General features: G+C 39.6%; 6 protein-coding genes across 8 annotated transcripts in view; 4 read left to right on the top strand and 2 right to left on the bottom strand.

Annotated features, from left to right (window-relative positions):
- LOC108613771 (uncharacterized) overlaps positions 1 to 12597 on the bottom strand; it is a 37374-nt gene extending 24777 nt beyond the window's left edge. The window contains exon 1 of the mRNA XM_018007477.2: positions 12463 to 12597. The gene's annotated coding sequence lies outside the window, so the exon portion shown is untranslated. The remainder of the gene's footprint in view (positions 1 to 12462) is intronic.
- Cpr66Cb (Cuticular protein 66Cb) lies at positions 8462 to 11201 on the top strand. 2 transcript variants are annotated; one of them, XM_018005694.2, is made up of 3 exons: positions 8462 to 8615; positions 10055 to 10291; positions 10372 to 11201. In XM_018005694.2, the coding sequence occupies exons 1-3, from the start codon at positions 8604 to 8606 to the stop codon at positions 10615 to 10617; spliced, it is 495 nt and encodes a 164-aa protein (XP_017861183.1). In that variant the 5' UTR covers positions 8462 to 8603; the 3' UTR covers positions 10618 to 11201. The 2 variants fall into 2 exon arrangements, with proteins under 2 accessions (XP_017861183.1, XP_017861184.1); XM_018005695.2 differs by lacking the exon at positions 8462 to 8615 and having other exon boundaries at positions 10028 to 10291.
- Pex2 (peroxisomal biogenesis factor 2) lies at positions 11636 to 12844 on the top strand. Of its 2 annotated transcripts, none has more exons than XM_018005603.2 (4): positions 11636 to 11778; positions 11842 to 11919; positions 11980 to 12411; positions 12465 to 12844. In XM_018005603.2, the coding sequence occupies exons 1-4, from the start codon at positions 11740 to 11742 to the stop codon at positions 12774 to 12776; spliced, it is 861 nt and encodes a 286-aa protein (XP_017861092.1). In that variant the 5' UTR covers positions 11636 to 11739; the 3' UTR covers positions 12777 to 12844. The 2 variants fall into 2 exon arrangements, with proteins under 2 accessions (XP_017861092.1, XP_089324546.1); XM_089468420.1 differs by having other exon boundaries at positions 11670 to 11778; positions 11846 to 11919.
- A 71-nt stretch (positions 12845 to 12915) lies between these two features.
- On the top strand, positions 12916 to 17785 carry Prim1 (DNA primase small subunit). Its single transcript, XM_018007702.2, has 3 exons — positions 12916 to 13089; positions 16259 to 16459; positions 16522 to 17785. Exons 2-3 carry the CDS (start codon positions 16300 to 16302, stop codon positions 17664 to 17666), a joined length of 1305 nt encoding a protein of 434 aa, XP_017863191.1. The 5' UTR covers positions 12916 to 13089; positions 16259 to 16299; the 3' UTR covers positions 17667 to 17785.
- LOC108613912 (PHAF1 protein CG7083) lies at positions 13324 to 15695 on the top strand. The gene is made up of 2 exons (XM_018007703.2): positions 13324 to 13711; positions 13792 to 15695. Exon 2 carries the CDS (start codon positions 13795 to 13797, stop codon positions 15088 to 15090), a length of 1296 nt encoding a protein of 431 aa, XP_017863192.1. The 5' UTR covers positions 13324 to 13711; positions 13792 to 13794; the 3' UTR covers positions 15091 to 15695.
- On the bottom strand, positions 17708 to 19528 carry LOC108613909 (heat shock 70 kDa protein 14). Its single transcript, XM_018007699.2, has one exon. It carries the CDS (start codon positions 19331 to 19333, stop codon positions 17783 to 17785), a length of 1551 nt encoding a protein of 516 aa, XP_017863188.1. The 5' UTR covers positions 19334 to 19528; the 3' UTR covers positions 17708 to 17782.
- Between the last annotated feature and the right edge of the window lie 85 nt (positions 19529 to 19613).

Raw genomic sequence — 19613 nt, forward strand, 5'->3', positions numbered from 1 at the left:
ACAGTTTTGATGTTGCCTAAAATTTATATATTAAATTAAATTAATTAATAAAAAATATATTATTTATATATTAAATATTAAATTGTGTTCCTCTTTTTCCTTATATACATATATATATATATATATATATCTTAATTTTTTAATTTTTGTCGGAAATATTTTTTTATTTAGTTTTTTTTTTTTTTACATTTTTGGTTAAGTCTCTATATATTAAAGTTTAACATTTTATTAATTATTGTTATCACTTATTTTTATTATTGTTTATTTCATTATATATCTTTATTGATTTTATATTTTATTTATTTCATTTAATTTATTATTATGAAATATTATTTAAAACTGAAATTATTTTCTAGGCTCTATATTTATATTTTTACTAAGTACGTCTTTCGTTTACCCATATCTTTTCAATTCGATTTGAAGGAACGGGGCATCGGGAGTGGCATGGAAAGGCACGTGGCATGTGGTGCTGCCTGCCGGTTGGTGGTTGGTGGTTGCATTGTTGCTTACTTTCATATGCATTCGAGTGTTTTATTGTATGTTAATTAAATTGCAGCCACATTCGTTGCGCTGCTACATTATTTGGCATACATATTTGGTCATTAACTAATTGCTGGCAGACCGCTGAGGTAATCGCTTCATATATATGTATATATATTTTCTACCACTTGCTTTGATTATTAAATCAGTCAATTGCGAAATGCGCCCAGCGCAGAGACTGTGAAAGTTGGTTTTCCTTCTGATCTGAAGCGTTGCAAAGGCTACGTAACGTAAGCACGTCACGTATACGCACTGTGGGCTGCGTAAAGACTGGGCCTGCTGCTGTGGCTGCGGTTGCAACTGCAACTGTTGCTGCTGCTGCTGCTGTGGCTGCGGTTGCAACTGTTGCTGCTGCACTTCAACTTAACATTGAACGGGTTTCGTCCCTGCACGCGACCATTATAAATCGTTCACTTTGGCCAAAAATTTATTTGCCAGAAATGTGTCGACGACGCCTGACAACTTGATTAGACGCGCCGCGGCGAATCGAGTTTGCACCGGTTGCATAAATTTACCAATTTTATAATCTTGATATGACCAAAAAAGAAAAAACCAAAGAAAACAAGTAAGAAAGCTCTAGTCGAGACTACTCGACTACGAGATCCCCTGAACCCTTGGAGCAATAGATATTTCAATAATTTTTCGCGTCTTTCAGCTTACACAAGAAACACGCACACACACACACACAGGCACGTACGCACACACAGGCATACATACACACACACGCATACAGACACACACACACACGCATACATACACAAACAAATACACACACACATACACATACACACACACATACACAAACACATACACACACATACACAAACACATACACACACAAGCACCCACGCATAAACACGCATGGGCTGCAGTGTGCGCTTACTATGAGAACTTAATTGTTTAATAACTTTTTTTATGGACGTACGATCTTCATGAAACTTTCAGATTATGATTATAACATAGATATGCATGTAATCGCCAAAGCACAAGTCTCTAGTATTTGAAATACGCTTTTTACAAAAGTGAGGGTGAGGGGGTGAATTTAAGGGTGGGGGGGTAAATTTTAACAAAAACCGAAATTGTATAAATTGCATATAAGTATACATTAAAAATTTGGAGACTCTAGCAATAAAGGTGTAGAAGATATAATTTTATAACTGGTTTTCGATAAGGTTTTTTATCGATAAAAAAAGATCGGGATGAGTTATCGAATTTTAATGATAAACTTGATATGCGCGCTGTAATTACGGACATTTTAAAAAAAATTTGAAGTCTCTAGCTCTTATATCTTCTGAAATCGACGCGTTCATACATACGGACAGACGGACAGACGGACAGACGGACAGACAGACGGACAGGGCCAAATCAACTCAGCTCGTCACCCTGATCAAGAATATATATACTTTGTGGGGTCTGCCACGCCTCCTTCTCCCTGTTACATACATTTCAACAAAACCATTATACCCTGATTTCCCATTGAAAATGGGTTCAGGGTATAAAAACCAACTGGTCAATTTCATAATATCCGGTTTGGAGCGCGCTTGAAAAGTTGTTAATTGTCAAACGTTGGGGGTTGCCAGCCAGCAGGAAAATCAAAAAAAAAAAAAGTAGTAGAAGAAAGATAAGTGAAATATAAAAGAAAATAACAAGCGTGCATTCACAGCTGCTGCTGGGTCTCCGGCGACTGCTGCCAAAAATGACGTCAATTAGCCAAGCAGCCAGTTTGGCAAAATAAGGTAAAAGTGTTTAACCTACTTTGAACTGCGGCATCGCTCTCGGCACTCTCGTAAAGCGCATTTCGTTGTAGGAAATCATCGGGCCGGCCATACTTTAAAGCCGCCAATTAATGAGCCGCACAGCAGGAGCCAAAATGTTGCCAAGGAAGTCGCCAGGGAAATGAGAAACGAGTTGAATTGTCGCCAACGTTTCTTCCTCAAGTGCAAGTGTGTGTGTGCGTGTGTGTGTGTGTGTGTGTGTGTGTGTGTGTGTGTAGCATTTGCAATTCACATGTGAATTAAAATGCTTTCAAGATTTTCTGCAGCCGTAAATATTTTGATTAACGCTCACATAATTAGAGCAGAGCCACAGCTACGGCGAGTCACTGATTTCAATTCAATTGGAAAATTGTCTCTCGATGCATTCACAGGCTCCGATTTTCCTTTCCGTGTATTGCAACAGTCACACGAACACACACACACACGCACACAGCTCGTTGAGGCAGACTTATAGCTGCCATATGATATGATTATGTGATTTAGCAATTTGCATTTAATTAATTTCTGCAGCTATTTATTATGTCAACGTCTTGGACACGACAGCAGCGATGACAGCCTCAGCGAGTGCAGCAGCAGCAGCAACAGCAGCAGCAGCAACAGCAGCAGCAACAGCAGCAACAATCGTCGGCGAAGACAACTGAATTCGTATTGCAATTTCAATTGCGACTACCGCATCGAATTAAAGCCAACATTAGGCTTTGTTTGGCTAACGTCGCGACATTTACCCAATTGTTTTGATAGATTATGCGGCCATTGTGCTGGGACACTAAATTGTTGCAAGTGGACTGAATGACAGAGGATGCGAAACTGTGAGAAAATGCTGCCTCTACTGCAAAAGCTCAGAGGAAATTAAGTAGAGATAAGTAAAAGATAAGCAAACAGGAAGTCCAGCTATCAGCCAGTGAATCAGTCAATCAATCATTCAATCAAGACATCAATAACAGTTAGTCAATGATTGCAGAAATACAATCCATCAAACATTTGCTGAAGCAGTCAGTCTGTCATTCAAAATGTCATTAAATCAAAGAATGTGCTAGTCAATCAACCAGTAAATAAAGCAGGCAAAGAACCCTGCTATCATCCATTCAGTCAATAATAATCAATCAATGATCAGTCACTCAATCATTCAGTCATCTAATTACTAAGTAAATCATTCTATTTATGAGTCAATCAATTATGTTAGTTAGTCAATTCAATATTTCAATCAATCAGTGAGTCCAGTCAATAGTTCTAGCAATCAGTCACACAAATTAATAAGTGGGTATATCAATCTGTCATACCCTCATATCAATCTATAAATCAAACCAACCTATTCTATCTATTCTCATCTGGAAGATGCCTAACTGTCCTTACATTTACCCAATCCCAGTCTTTTCCCACATTCTTCTAACTTCCTCATATTTTCATAGCCCATTTTGATCCTTTGTGAAATATTAATCATATTATCTCAATTAATTCTTCAGCTGACTTACACAAAAAGCAGATCCAAGTTAAGGAAATTAAACTGTTGATACGCCAATTAAAATTACATAATTAATTAAAAAACTAATTGAAATCGAAATTGAAATTGAAATCAATTACCTGCCTAATTGAAATGTACATAATAAATGGACAACTCAAACATTATCACACTTACAGCAACACCTCTCACTCCATCTCGCTCTCTCTCTCTTTCAATGCCTTGCTGCATGGCAACATTTAAGACGTTGTCAACATGTTGCTTGAAATGTTGCTACGCACTTTTTCAGCTGGCAACCTTTGTTGCTAATGCTGTTAATTGATTTTCAGCACGTTAAGTTCAATGCGCCGCATCTCGCAGTTGCTTCAAAGCAACGCAGACTCATTAACAATGCGTGAAGAAAATCACAGCAGCAGCAGCAACAATTGCTGATGTGCTTTTTGCCTTCAAATAAATGAATATGAATTGCAGTCAATAAAATTATGCCATAGCTCGAAGGCTTTCGCCAAAGCAACCAAAATGTAATTTTCAATTACGTGCAACAGCAGCAGCAGCAGCAGCGGCGGCAGCAACAACAATGCCTGTTGCTGTTGCGCAAGCGTGCTGCATAAAAGGATAAGCTTTACAACAACAGCAACAACAACGATTCCCACGACAACTTTGGAAAGATGCACGCGTCTCTTGCACCGAGGCTCGTTAGGAGGCCAGAGTCCAAATAAATATGAAACAATGAGCCAAAAGTTGTTGCTGTTGCTACTGCTGCTGCTGCTGCTGTTACTAAGGCAGTCAAATGCCAGACAATCGGGCAACTGGCAACAGCGGCTCACCATGTTGCACATGCACAGCAGCCGCACTTAATGCATGTACTAAATGTCCAACAGTAAATATGAGTTACTAGGTAATTGCCGGGCACTGCTACCAGCAACAGCAACAGCAGCAGCAGCAGCAGCAACAGCAGCAACAGCAGCTGCGCTAGTGAGTTGCATTTGTGACTTTTCACTTTTCGTGAGTGGAATTTGATTGAGTGGCTGTAGCAAAACTGTAAAACTATAACTAAACTATTTTTGTTTTTTTTTTTTTTTTTTTTGGCTAAGACTAAAAATCGAACTAAAAATTAACACCTGCTGCCAGCAGGAGCTGCAACAACAACAGCAGCAACAACAATAGCAGCGGCAACAATCGACGCTTCAATGAGCAAACAAAATTGAAAATATTTGAGCAGCGTTTGCAACGATGACGACAACTTTTGCATAGACAGCCAAATCGCACAACAACACATCGAAATCAAGCGAAAACTGTTGTATTGTTATTGTTGTGCTTGCTTGCCAAAAAAAACCAAGTGCACATAGGGTATATCAGTTAAGGCTTGCAGCAGGCGCCTCTTTCACTCTCTATCTTTCTCCCACTCTATTCTGTCTGTCTCTAACTGTTTTACTCTCTCTCCCTCTGTATATTTCACTCTCTATCAGCTTCTTTCTCTCCCTATATCTTCCTTCCTCTCTCTCTCTCTCTCTCTCTCTCTCTCGCTCTCTCTCTCTCTCTCTCTCCCTCTTTCACTCTCTATCAACTTATTTTTCTCTCCGTCTCTATTTCTCACTCTCTCTCTCTCTGTCTCTATCTTTCTCCCACTCTATTCTGTCTCTCTCTAACTGTTTCTCTCTCTCTCTCTCTCTCTCTCTCTCTTTCACTCTCTATCAGCTTCATATCTCTCTTTTTGCAGTTCCTTGTTATTCGCTCTCTGTAGCTCTCACTTTCTCTCTCCCTCCGTCTACAAATCTCGTTAAGATTACCTCAATTAAATTACTTTCTCTTTCTATCTCACTCTCCTATCCATTCTTCTAGTCTATCTTACTTCTTTCTCTCTACAAATCCTCTCTCACCCGCCCGCGCCCTTTGCCACTAACCTCAGCTTGCACTCTCATTCTAACTCTGTCCATATCAAACCTTATATAGAGTATTCATTCGACTTATACATGTACTTATATGGTTTCGTTGCTGCTCGCTTTCATTGGAGTGCACTGCATTTGGCATGAAACGAAAATAAAGAGTCGCACCGGCAACCGGGCACTGGAAAATTGTATCAACATTGCGTTCAATTTGCGTCGCTTCGCCAAATTGCAAAACATCTCGAAAAAGAGACGTTGGCTTTTCGGTATGCCAGCTCCAGCTACAACTCCAACTGCAACTGCAACAACAACAACGACAGCAAGTTGGCATGTTGACTTGCGTTATATTTTTCACCTGCAGCAACACCAACGCACACACACACACACATACACATATGTGTGTAGTTTAGTTTGTCGACCATAATTAAGCACTTATTTGATTTGCCATATTTTTGTTGTGGTACGTGCAAATGCTTTTTGATTTCGGGATTTGGCGGATTGGTAATCATTAGAGAAAAACAAAAATATATAAATATATATATTTTCAGTTTTCTTGGCGTTGTTGTTGTTGTTTATTTGACTCGTTTGTCTTGTCATGCTTTGCAACGTTGTCAAATGTTGTCGGCTTTAAATATAGCAATTAAAACAGAAAAAAAATTTACTGCATTTAAAAGTACATCAACCTGCGCTGAGGCCAACTCCAGACGATCTTCAGAATTGAGGCTATGAGTGTGCTGAGCAAAGGCAGCACTTGAATCGGTAAACAAATTCAAATAGGACAACGAATGCAAATGGAAAAGTCAATAAACGAAATATAGTTTCAATTCGAGTTCAGATAATGATGTTTAGGTTAGAAGTTGGGGAGATGAAGAAACGTAAAGAAATCAGAGATTAGAGAAGGTGATTTTTATCTAGTAATAGATATTTAACCAGAAATTATGTATAGCGAAACTATTTTTATATACCCTAAGTCCACAGACATGATAATGGGGTCTATATAACATTTATAGAGCATTTTTCTTATATAGTATATATATGTATATGTATTTTCTTTATAGAAATTTGAACGTCCATCTGATAATTCTTGCGATTTTTTAAGCTAAGTTAAGTTGCTTCTAGCTGTGCCCAAAGCAAGCTATAAATCTTATCTATAAACTCCAATCACATACCATTTATAGTTATTTTTATACTCTGTCCTATATTCTTAACTTTTTCAATTTACAAATAATAGATTTCCTGTCTGTGCACGATTTCAATCTAAATGAAAAACAAAAAAAAAATGTTCAACTGCATTCAAGGCTATTCGAATTACTGCTCATTAAAGTCTAACATCAGGCCAAAGCCCCAAAAAAAACCTATTACAGACCTTCATTTGCTGCAAATGAACTAAATTGTACACGAAAACAAAATGACTTTTTGTGTAATACGAAAAGCATTTACAAATCGAAGACATATGTGAATTACTTCTAAGGCTGATTGTCGAATAACTGCATGAAGTATACGCTCCGTTGGCTAATTAACCAACAGTGTGGAGCAGTTGCCTCCAGAAAAATCATTCAATTGAAAATTTACGCAAAATAATTGGTCAATTTCTCAATGCTGTTTGCTGTTTGCTGCTGCTGATGTTGCACTTAACTTTGACTTGAAGTACAATCTAAACGACGTGCAGCTAATGAAAATCTATCTGCAGTAAAGGCCTCCAGCAGCAGCATGAGCAGCAGCAGCAAACACTTAAATATTACAAAAGTTGGGCTTTATAGTCCGCTCGATTGTTTATTGTGGCCGAAAGGGAACCAAAATAATGCGCAGCTTACAATTTACGATTAGCGCATTAAAAGTAAACGATAGCAGACACAAAGCTTGACCAGCAGCAGCTTAGCAGCTTCCACAATGCATAGCTAATAATAGTGCCGCAGACGGGTGTGACCGGCTAAGAAATACCCCTTCAGTCTCGCAAAATATGGCTAGAAGATTATATATATGTATTATATTTAAATGAGCTAGACAGTATAGTATATCCTTGAACAAAATTTTATGGATGATTTAAAACTTCTTCGAATGAGTTGTTTATCTTCATCTAAAATTTTAGAAATATTTAGGCTCTGAGACATCTACAGGCAAAATAAAGACAAACGCAGAGACGGAATCTATTAGCATTTTTGGAATATGCGATATGATCATTCCCATTCCATATATATTATCCTAATCATGCATGCATATGTATTCAAATATTAATGGGAAAGAGAAGCTCAGAAGCTCAACATAATCTTGATTATCTACATACTATATATATATAATTAAATCAAATCTCCATTTACTTTTAACACACCAATCCCAACAAAATCATCATACCCTCTTCACCCCATTTCCATCGCATTTCAGAGTATACAAAATAACACAGAAATCAAAATCATGGCAAAGTTGAACTCAAAATTTGGGTCAAACTGCGTTTTAATGCTCTCGGAATTTACAAGATTTGCAGAGGAGTTTTTTTTGCATTATGTAGTGATCGGGCTACATGCATATATATAGCTATAAACGTACTCCAAAAAAGAAAAAAAAAAAAGTATGTTAAGCTACTCGTATTTGTTTGGCAAAACTAACCAAGGCACCTACACATAGTTGAGATACTAACAATAATGGTTTAGTAGCCAACACACACACACACATGCCGAGTTAGTTGCACACATTAACTACAGTTACTAACTGAACTGTTTTACATTATTTCACAGATCAGCATTTGCTGCGCCGTTCACTGTCGACGCGTCGACAGCGACGCCGACAGCGACGTTGGCTTTTGTTGTCTGACTTTCTTCCTAACTATATAAAAGCGACGGCGGCTCGTTGCAACCATATTATTCAGTTGTTGAATCCCGTTGCGTGCAGCTCGTGGAACGTCGATCAAACCAAAATCAAGTTAAAATCAAACCAAAACCTATTAAAATGGCCTTTAAGGTGAGACCAAGTCAAAAAGGATAACAGTTATATAATGAAAGGATATTCATGTGCTAACAACGAACTGCAGTGCATCCTTCAAGGATAACAATAAGCAATTACCACACAAAGTGCTGAAAGTGTTAAAAATCGAATATAAACGAGGCATATGCATCATATGTGATCATAATGATATGGCATGATATGATATCAGAAGAGTCTATCAAGTGCTGTGATAATATTTGTTACTTAGACTGAGGCAAGAAAATGTCTGAGATTTTATATTTTTGGAATCAGAAATAAAAATTTATTCTTGGCACCATCAAGTATATTTTAAAGTCTAAAGAGAGTTTAAATATATATTTCATCTAGGATATTTTTTAAGTTTTTGTTATAGAATATGCATTGAAATATGACGTATAAATTATCTAAACAACAACAATAATAGAAACTATATTTCAAAATCTTTACAAAGTTGATCATAGATTTCACAAATTTTAATGTATTTTTATAGAATTGTAGGAAAAAACATATATAACATATATGCATTTGATAGAAATATTTAAGAAAACATTATGAATGGACTTAGCATTCATTCAAACGTGGTCTACAAAATAAAATAAAAAATATATTAAACTAAATTTATAAATATTTTAATATAAATATAAAAATTAATTAAATGATATGCAAACTATTAACCGAAATATAAAATGTTTTCTAAATTATATAAACTAAATTTTCCGTCATGAAATATAAAAACATATAAAATAATTTCTAAAATATATAAAAATATATTAAGGTATTCAGGAAAAGTATGCAAATTGAAAAAATTTATATTCATTTTTATATTTGTGCAATACATCTCTTAAGAATTAAAGTAGTCAAGATTTACTCAAAAAAGGAAAAACGTTGCTTAAATTGTAAATGATATTTAAAATTATACATTTTATCATTTCATCGATAAGTTTGCCATTCAAAAAAAGAAACTACAAAATATTTCATAATATATTCATTCAAAATATATCATTGAAATCAAGTTCAAGAGCTGATTGAACGATTCAAATAAGTTTTCCAGATATCAAGTTATTTTTAACTTGATTTCGATAAACTAAAAACAACGTTTGAAAATATTGCTTTTCATATCAGATATGGAAATAAAAAACAACAATTGTAACACCACAAAAGTTGCAGCTAACCACAATTAAAGTAAATGTTACAATTCAAGTCGAGTGTAGCCAAGTGGCAAAAGCCACTAAACAGCCACAACCACAGCAGCCACAGCCACTACAAACACTTTATTAAAAATGCACACACACACACCCGCAAAAGAAAAGGAGATGTTGTTGAGAGCAGGTTTTTCGCAAACACTTGTTGAACTTAGCGCTAATTGCGAGACCTCCTCGGCCGACTGATGTTAACAAACAATTAGCTAAGTCCGCTGTCTAATTATGCAATTGCAGTATCTGATTTTGGCGTCAGCTCTCTGTTTGAGCTTGGCCTATCCGGTGGACCAACATCATTATTATGAGGAGAGCCACGGCGGCTATGAGCATCTGGCTCATCACGAGGCGGCGCCGATACACGCCTATGGACAGCATCAGATTGAGCGCATCTCCCTGGGCGAGGAGCATGGACATGAGATACCACACTACGAGGTGGAACAGCATCACACAGAGGATGAGCATGTGGATTACTATGTGAGTGGACGGGAGAGGTGACTAATCAATAATTGTAAGTTTACATTCTCTCTCTCTCTCTCTCTTCCTCTGTGTCTTAGGCCCCTCCCAAGTATGCCTTCAAGTATGGCGTCAACGACTTCCACACTGGCGATGTCAAGTCGCAGCACGAGACCCGCGACGGTGACACCGTGAAGGGCCAATACTCTCTGGTGGAGCCCGATGGTTCCATTCGCACTGTGGACTACACCGCCGACAAGCACAATGGCTTCAATGCTGTCGTTCACAAGACAGCGCCAGTGCACCACCATGAGGAGATCCATGATCTGCACGAGCATCACTATTAAGCAACGAATGCCTTTAAACCCAAGAGAGCAGAAAACAAACATGAGACCATATAAAACTATATATGTTTCTAGAGTTAGCCAAATTTCTTGATAAAGTCGCTTCATCAAACACACACACATACACACCCTCAAACACATACAATCGAACGATCCATGTAATGTAATCAGCTTCATATCTCGTAATTAGGACACTGATAAACACCGCGCACTCCTCTTTGCCCGAGTGCAGGCATTATAATACTACATAATACTCATATATCATTTTTACATTGTATTTTATTTCTGTGATAGCAACTAATTTCCTCTAGCTACCTACACATTCTTAACTCACTCTTAGCTCACTTTCTCTCTCTCACTCTCTGTCTCTTAGTCACTATTTTATCTGCTACGATTCATCCGCTTCTAAGTTCTAGTTCATTCACTCAGACGAATTTATCAATCTATATACCATATATAATTTCATTAAATATGTAAAAAGAGTTTTTACAGAGAACAAACAAATAAACATAAAACAAATGAATTGTAAATTGTGTAATAAAGACAATGTGAATTATGTACTTTTTATAAAATCAAAAAAAGAAAAATAGTTTTTTTTTATTTAACTTCCTTTTTATATTTGGCCAATGAACTTGCACTTAAAGCCATTAACATTAGCCATTTTTTATGGGGTTTTTTGTATGTCTAAAACAAGTGACAAGTCCAACTGGTTAGCAATAAAAAGTGATTACAAGAAAAACGTCAAACATTTTTTCCGCTTTTGAACGGGTTTTAAATATTTGTTTTGATTGAAATTATATAACATGCGAATTGCTTCCTAAATGGTTGGCAAAACATAATTAATTGGCAATAAATAGTTTGATAAAGACTTAAATGTCATAAAATATATTCAAAAGACGCCAAGTGAGATTTATTAATATATTTAAACTGGTAAAGATGAAAAACTTCAAAATGCATTTTAAATGTGGAGTAGTAGCGCGCCGCTGTGGAGCAGCACTGTTAGACAACTGTTAGTTAACATGCAATTATCAATGTGTGCACACCTACCCATTGACGAATACAAGGAATGATAACAAAAGGGCAGAGTACAGCAGGCAGATGAGAATCCGCTGCATGTAAACAAAAATGTTGGCCAAAAATAAATATGTACCGCGCGTTAATCAGGTAAACGGATAAATTAAACAACAATATGATTCATTGAATGATATCCTTAATATTATCGTTTAGATAGATGCCATTTATCTCAATAAAGACATAGCCCGCATGATACGGGACAACCTGCTAGAGAATTTACAGGCAATATCAGTGGGTATTAAAATATTATCTTATATATTGCCTCAATAGCTAATCTTAACCTAATTTCAGCCTGCGCTTTTTATCAGAATTCAACCCGAGTTGGATCTACTTATACAATCGGCTATCTGGTTTGGTTCTGTGGGCAAACGTTGCTCCACATTTGGTCAACAACTTTTGGTTTTAGCTTACGATGCGGAAAAGTTAACAATTTCACGTTTGGCTTTGCATTTTGCGTTAACTGTGCTTCCAGGCTACGTGAAGAGCTGGGAAGAGAGGCGTCTATCACGCCGCGTCGAATGGTTCAGCAGAGCCATAACGTGGACAGAGAATAGCGCCCTTGTTCTGAATGTGCTTAACTATTTTCGATTTCTAAAGACGGGACGGAAACCTACGTTAATTGACTTTCTGCTGGGACTGGATTATATTAGTTTGCGTAACAATCAAAGACGCGATATTGGCTACAAATACCTCACCCGTGAATTGCTCTGGGGCGGATTTATGGTACGATATCAATAGAAAGATAAAGATAGCAAATAACATGTCTTCACTTACAGGAAATTCTGGGTCTCTTGCTGCCAATAATTAATTTTCGTAAAATCCAAAGACTATTAAAGGCTGGATTCTTTGGTGAGGAGTACCATCATACCAAGCGACGGGAGAGTTTGAAGCGGGATCTGATTGCTGCCAAAATGACTGCGAATACCACTTGTACATATTGTGGAGAACGTCCAACGCAGCCCCATCACATGGGCTGTGGACACATTTACTGTTACTATTGCTTAAGCGCTAATTTATTAACAGATGCTGACTTTAGTTGTGTTAAATGTGGTGCTAGCTGTCCAGACCACGGTGCACAAGTTGTTTAATTATTGTGATGTCATTTTTTTACACTAGACATAAAGTATTTATACATAAAGTGCGTAAAGGTAGAAAACTTGTGTTTTGCTTCTGTTTGGCGCGCTTGAAAAATGTAAAAAATAGGGTATGAATCTCTCCCGTAACCTGGTCACACAGTTTGTTATTGTGAGTGCGGTGCGTGGTGTTGCTTTAGTTGTAAATCGTAATTTACGAGAAATTTAATTAATTTAATTACCATAGAGTGCACAACTGAAGAGCCTTTCTATATAAAATTACGGGGAATCGTTGGCAACTTATTAGCATTCCATATAAAATTGAAACGTAAGTGTAAAACACTCCAGAAAAAGCGCGCCAAAAATCGCTGCGCTGCTGCTCAACACAGCTGTTGCGTTCTTAATGAGCGTTGCCACCTCCAACCAACAATACAAATATCATTTAGAAATAAAACATTTACTTACTTATTTATATAAAACATTACGAAAAAATGGCTAATTCTATACGTTGATTGAAATGTATTTCGTTTAGTTTCATTAGAATGTAAGTTTAGAACCATTCAATGAATTTGCAAAATCAGCTGTTTGAACGATCTGGCAATATTTCAACTTTGTTATTACATTACATTTGTATTTCTGCTGCGCATTTGCCTTTTTTTTTGCCTTTGTTCGGAGTGTGAATTAGAAAACGATAATAAACTTTAGAAAATACGCAAAGCTGTAAAATAAATAGCAAAACGCCCTTAACTTACACGTTTACGCAATCAAACAATTGGACGTGCAAAATAATAAGCAAGAATAATAGCACAGACACCAAAAACAACACGAAACAAGGGTCAGAGGATAAGAAGAAACAACGGACTTGAACAAATAACAGACAAAAACAATAACAAAAAACAAAACGAAATTGCGCATATTTTCGTGGGTCGCAGCTGATTTCACACATCAAGGTCAGTAAGGTGGCAAAAAAAATTGTAAAATTACAACAAAAATCAAAATAAATAAAAACCAAAAACAAATTTTGTCACAGAATATGCTCGACCTGGAAATTGTGCCTGAGATCTCGCTTGGCTGCGATGCGTGGGAGTTTGTGCTGGGAATGCATTTCTCTCAAGCGATTGCCATCATACAGTCGCAGGTGGGCATCATAAGAGGTGTTCAAGTGCTCTACTCGGATACGAATCCGTTGGGCGTGGACATCATCATAAATCTGCCGCAGGATGGATTACGTTTGATCTTTGATCCAGTTGTTCAGCGTCTGAAAACCATTGAAGTGTTCAACATGAAATTGGTGAAGCTGAAATATTGCGGCGTCTATTTCAATTCACCTGAAGTGTTGCCCAGCATCGAGCAGATCGAGCATTCGTTCGGAGCCACCCATCCAGGTGTTTATGATGCGGCCAAACAGCTCTTTGCATTGCATTTTCGCGGACTTAGCTTCTATTTCCCCGTGGACAGCAAATTGCACTCCGGCTATGGCCATGGATTGGGCTCGCTGGTCTTTCTGAATGGCGCCTCGCCTGTAGTCTCCAAAATGGCATTGTACGCGGGCAGCAATGTGGCCGAGAATCGGGCTCCATCACTGCCATTGTCCTGCTACCATAGACAAATGTATCTGGAATCGGCCACCGTTCTGCGGACCTCATATGGCCACACAAAGGGCTTGAAGCTGAAACTATTTACGGAGGGTTCGGGTCGGGCGCTAGAGCCACGCCGTCAGTGCTTTACTCGTGAGCTGCTCTTCGGCGATAGCTGTGAGGATGTCGCCACCAATTTGGGTGCGCCCAATCGCATTTTCTTCAAGAGTGAGGACAAAATGAAGATTCACAGTTCGAGCGTCAATCGCCAAGTGCAGAGCAAACGCAGCGATATATTCTTCAATTATTTCACCCTGGGCATCGATGTGCTGTTTGATGCCCGCACACAGACCTGCAAGAAGTTCATACTGCACACCAATTATCCGGGCCACTTTAATTTCAATATGTACCATCGCTGTGAATTCCAGTTTCAGCTGGAGACAGATCATCAGTCGAGCGAGAGCGACAACAAGCATGATCATGTCAATATAACTGCCTACACCAAATGGGATGAAATTAGTGGGTCGCTGGCAACGTCCGAGCGTCCGGTGGTGTTGCATCGTGCCAGCTCCACGAATACAGCGAATCCCTTTGGCTCGACCTTCTGCTATGGCTATCAGGATCTAATCTTTGAAGTGATGCCGAACAATCACATCGCATCGGTTACCTTGTACAATACAGCACCGCCGCGGCAGCCAGCGCATTCGTGGCAGCAGCATAAAATGCAGGACATTCGCTTGACTGTCGCCTAGAAGATGAACAGAATGGATCGCTGGCTGCATAGTCCTTGCTGTCCTGATTCGTTTGTAATTGTGTCTGTCTGTGTGAGCGTGCGTGCGTGCGAGCGTGTTGATGATGAATTTTAACTTTAAGCACCAAAAACAAAAATAACAGAAACCATGATCTAACTTAGACCTTAAATAATTAGTAGTTACATTACGAGTATATATAGTTATATATATATATATATATCTATATAGAATTTCTATATAGCAAGCTAAGCAAATTTATCAGACTCACTGACCATATAAGTATATATATTGTTTTTGTGGTTCTATTATTATTCCATTTATGTTAACTCGACCTCAACTTGGACTCGACTCATTCAATTGACAATTAATTAGCTGCGTACATTTTTTAATTGCATGTCGTTAAAATATCTAAATATTTTAAGCTCAAACGTGTATTTCTCTTTAAAAAAGAAACAAAAAAACATAAAACAAAACAAAAATCATCAAAAAAATTATATATATAAAAATATAGCAATAAGGTTTCGACAAAAACAAAAAATTATAAAGTCGTTTTACTTTACTTATCTTCATATATTCATAAAGTGCTTATGTAATCTGAAACCACATTTAAGAGCTTTTCTCATTTACTGCTGATGCTGACTGTACTTCATGTAATTACGTCTTTCTCTACACTTCTGATAATCTGTAGTGGAAGCTTAATATGTGTAATATAAGTTAAATTCTAACTGGACCATAATAATTTAGTTTGCGTTATATATAAATAACGCTATGTGATTCTCATAATCTCAAAATAGGAAAGTAGTGATGTAAAATATTTAACTCTTAAGTTGTATTCTTCAGAATATCTTTTAGAATCAGTTGTTCTAGTAATTATCATCTATTTATGCCACTATTAAGAGTTTTACTCCCACTTACATCTATGAGCGTTACTTATATTACGACTTTGGGTATAAATTTGTTATGGGCTCATGTTTTTAGAACCCATTGCCAATAAATATAAATTAATTCAATTTTTCACTCAAACCTTCAATTGAAAATAACGCCCTTCTATGCAATTTTCATTAGGTCTCCCACGAGCTTCAACTTATATAATTTCCTTTTACTTATAAGGGCAGTTCTAGTTTTGCCTTACTCTCAACTCTCTTCTGATGCCATTCTTTTTTTTTAGCATTTCATTTCATAAACTCCTTTATATAAGACTTCCTCGACATGCCGGAACTGAACGCAGAGCAGGAAACTCAGCCACAGGCAACGACAGAGTCCAAGGTGCCCGCCTACGACCCTAATATACTGCCAGATATGCTACCCGTCTACTATAGACGCCTCTTTCCACACGAGCCCTTCTATCGTTGGCTGAACTATGGACATTGTAAGATCTATGCCCTATTAAGATTTTATCTGAATATATTGAAAAATATTTCCATTTTCTAGCTGAGGACAACATATTTGTGAATCGGGAAATTTCATTTACTCTGCAAGACGATATCTACATACGCTACTTGTGCTTCGAGACGCAGGCGGAGCTGGAGAAGGAGATCTGTGCGCGTAATCCCTACAAAATAGATATCGGGCCTGTGATGAACATCAGGCCAAAGAACTTCCGCAGTGTGGCCGGAGGCTTGACGCCCGTGCAGCGTGAACTGGTCTTCGATATTGATGCTACGGACTATGACGATATACGCAACTGTTGCTCGGGTGCAGAGATGTGTCTCAAGTGCTGGAAGTTTATGATGCTGGCGGCGAGAGTCTTGGATGTGGCGCTGCGTGAAGATTTTGGCTTCGAGCACATGCTGTGGATATTCTCGGGCCGTCGAGGCATACATTGCTGGGTGTGCGATCACACGGCTCGCCATTTGGATGCACGTGCTCGAGCAGCGGTCGCTGAATATCTGAATATTCTGACCTATACGAACAATGTGGCCCGTGTCCAAATCGGCGATCGCACGCATCATAGTCTGCGGCGGGCTTTGAAAATTGTAGAACCCATGTTTGAGGAGATCATCCTCGAGGATCAGAATCTGTTTGGCTCGCCCAAAGGCGTCAGCAAACTGCTGCAAATGGTTAGCGACGAAGGGGCTCGCACTGATTTGGAGGCGTATCTGCAGAAGAGCCACGAGGATGGCGCCCACTCGAAGCTGATCTGGGAGAGCTTTGTGCGCTATGCGAATTCGATGCGCACGAGTGCAGCCAATGTGTGGAGTCGCAAGCTGAAGCACATTGTGGAGGAGGTGCAGCTGTGCCTGCTCTATCCTCGGCTGGACATCAATGTGACCAAAGGCTTCAATCACTTGCTGAAGGCGCCCTTCTGCATTCACCCGGCCACGGGCAAGGTGTGCATACCTTTCAGTGCCAGCGCCGTGGGTAAGTTTGATCCGACAACGGTGCCCACCATATCGCAGCTGCTGCAGGAGATCAATGCCTATGATGACAAGACGAAGAGCTACATGGATGCGCCCGAGGACAAGAGTCGCATCAAGGACTACAAAAAGACGAGCATGTTCAAGGGCGTCGTGGTCTTTGAGGAGTTTTTGCGTAAACTGGAACGGAACTTCAAGACGAAGTCAATGGACTTCTAGAGACAGATTCTCGCTTGGAACTTGGTCCAATTGATTGAAGCTTTTGGATTTATTATATACTCTGTTTTTATTATAAGCATTAGGCTACCAACAATAAATAGACTAAATGATTGAGTTCACATGCAACGCAGCCGCACCAATGGCACAATATTACCATCCTTGTCATCCCAATCCACTTCGACCTCCAGCTGAAATAGTCCGTCATCGATGGTCGGCGTCGTGTCGGGCAGACGTGCCAATATTTCGCTTTGTCCGGTGCGGAGCTTGAACGAGGCCAGGGCATCGATGGCATCTCCCTCACCCGACTGTGGCAGTGTCACTTTGATCTTGGCGGGCAATATGCTGCCTTTGCTCAAAACCAGTTTGGCATTCGTCTCGTCGTTGCCATGCCAAATGTACAAATCATCCTCGACGAGAACACAATCGTCGGCCTTTTGCAGCTGCGCCTGTCGCGGATCGAGCAGGAAGACCGCCTGCCGGGCACAGCCGATGGCCACCACCTCGTCCGTAGAGTGGCTATTGTGCAGCTTGGCGTCCGGAAAGCGAGCTGCGACTGCTGCTTGCAGCTTCGGTATTTGCATGGTGGCGCCCAGCAGCACAATATCGTCGATGCGCTTTAGTTCCGGATGCGTCTGCTGTGCACGCTCCACACACTCGCTCAGCTGCTGTATCAGCCCATTGATCACCGGCTGGATGAGACTCTCGAAGCGTGCGCGCGACATTTGCGCATTGTAATCAACGCCATCCATCAGGGAATCTATGTACAGCTGCGTGGATGGCAGCGTTGTCAAGATATGCTTGCAATTGGCTGCAGCAGTTCGAATTTTGGCCAGCGAACGACGTGACTCGTGCGGATCCAGTTTGTACTTGCGCTTGAACTCCTCGCAGATGAACTGCACCAGCGCATCGGTGAACTGACGGCCGCCAATGGGAAAGGGCCCGTAGGTGGCCAGCTCAATGAAATAGCCATTCTGCACAGCATACAAGGCAAAGTTACTGTACAGCCCGCCGCATTTGATGGTCAGCACATGCCGACGTGCCTCCTGCTGCTTCTCCAGCTGCTCCTCACCAATTTTATAGCAAAGCACTGCAGCTGTGGGCTCGGCAATGATTTGGGCTACATGAAAACCAGCCGATTTGGCAGCATCCGAGAGCATCTTGATCGATTTCGCCGGATAGTAGCTGGGTATGGAAAGTACGGCGATTGGCTCGTGCTCTGTGTCCGTGTGGTATTGCCTCGCCAGCTCCAGTTCCGCTCGCAATAGTTCCACGGTCACTTCAAAGGCGCTCATCTCTTTCGTGACTATCGTATCCTCTTGATCATCTCTATCCGCCGGCACTGTGTGCTCCATGCGGAACACAAAGGCCTCCTTATCATATTCACAGGGCACTTCCTTAAGCGCCAATTTGTTCAATTTATCCTCGTTGAGCTCCTCCTCGGGCTGCAGCAGTTGAAAACTGTGCGCCACCGCTTGCTTGGGTCGTGTGGCCATCTTCTGTTTGGCCGTCAGGCCACATTCCGTCTCCGTATCGCCGTTCCATAGCAAACACGCTTGCGAGACGCGATCACCTTGCTTGTTAGCAATTACTTCAGCCTTGCCATCGGCCTTTACGTAAGCGATGCACAGTGTGCTGTTACCGACTTTAATGCCAAAACGCGGCCACATTTCGCTGCAATTAAAATAGTGCCTGACAGTCTACAGAAATTTATGAAATATTACAAAAATATAGCAACGAAATGCAGCACGCGCACGTTTTTTTGTCAGACAGCGCGGTAATACTATCGCCACTATCGATATTTAACAGTGCTGCAAGCGTTTCATAACAGTGCTGTGTATGGTTATTTTATTGCGTGCGATGTGGAATGTGTTTGCCTGCTAGTCACAGGATATGAAATATGCCGCTGTTATAACTAGTCGGTTGAGAGTATTTTTGATTGATTCGAAA

Source organism: Drosophila arizonae, chromosome 4 (assembly GCF_054131065.1).
Source record: "Drosophila arizonae isolate 15081-1271.41 chromosome 4, UAZ_ARI_1.0, whole genome shotgun sequence".
Classification (NCBI taxonomy): Eukaryota; Metazoa; Arthropoda; class Insecta; order Diptera; family Drosophilidae; genus Drosophila; species Drosophila arizonae.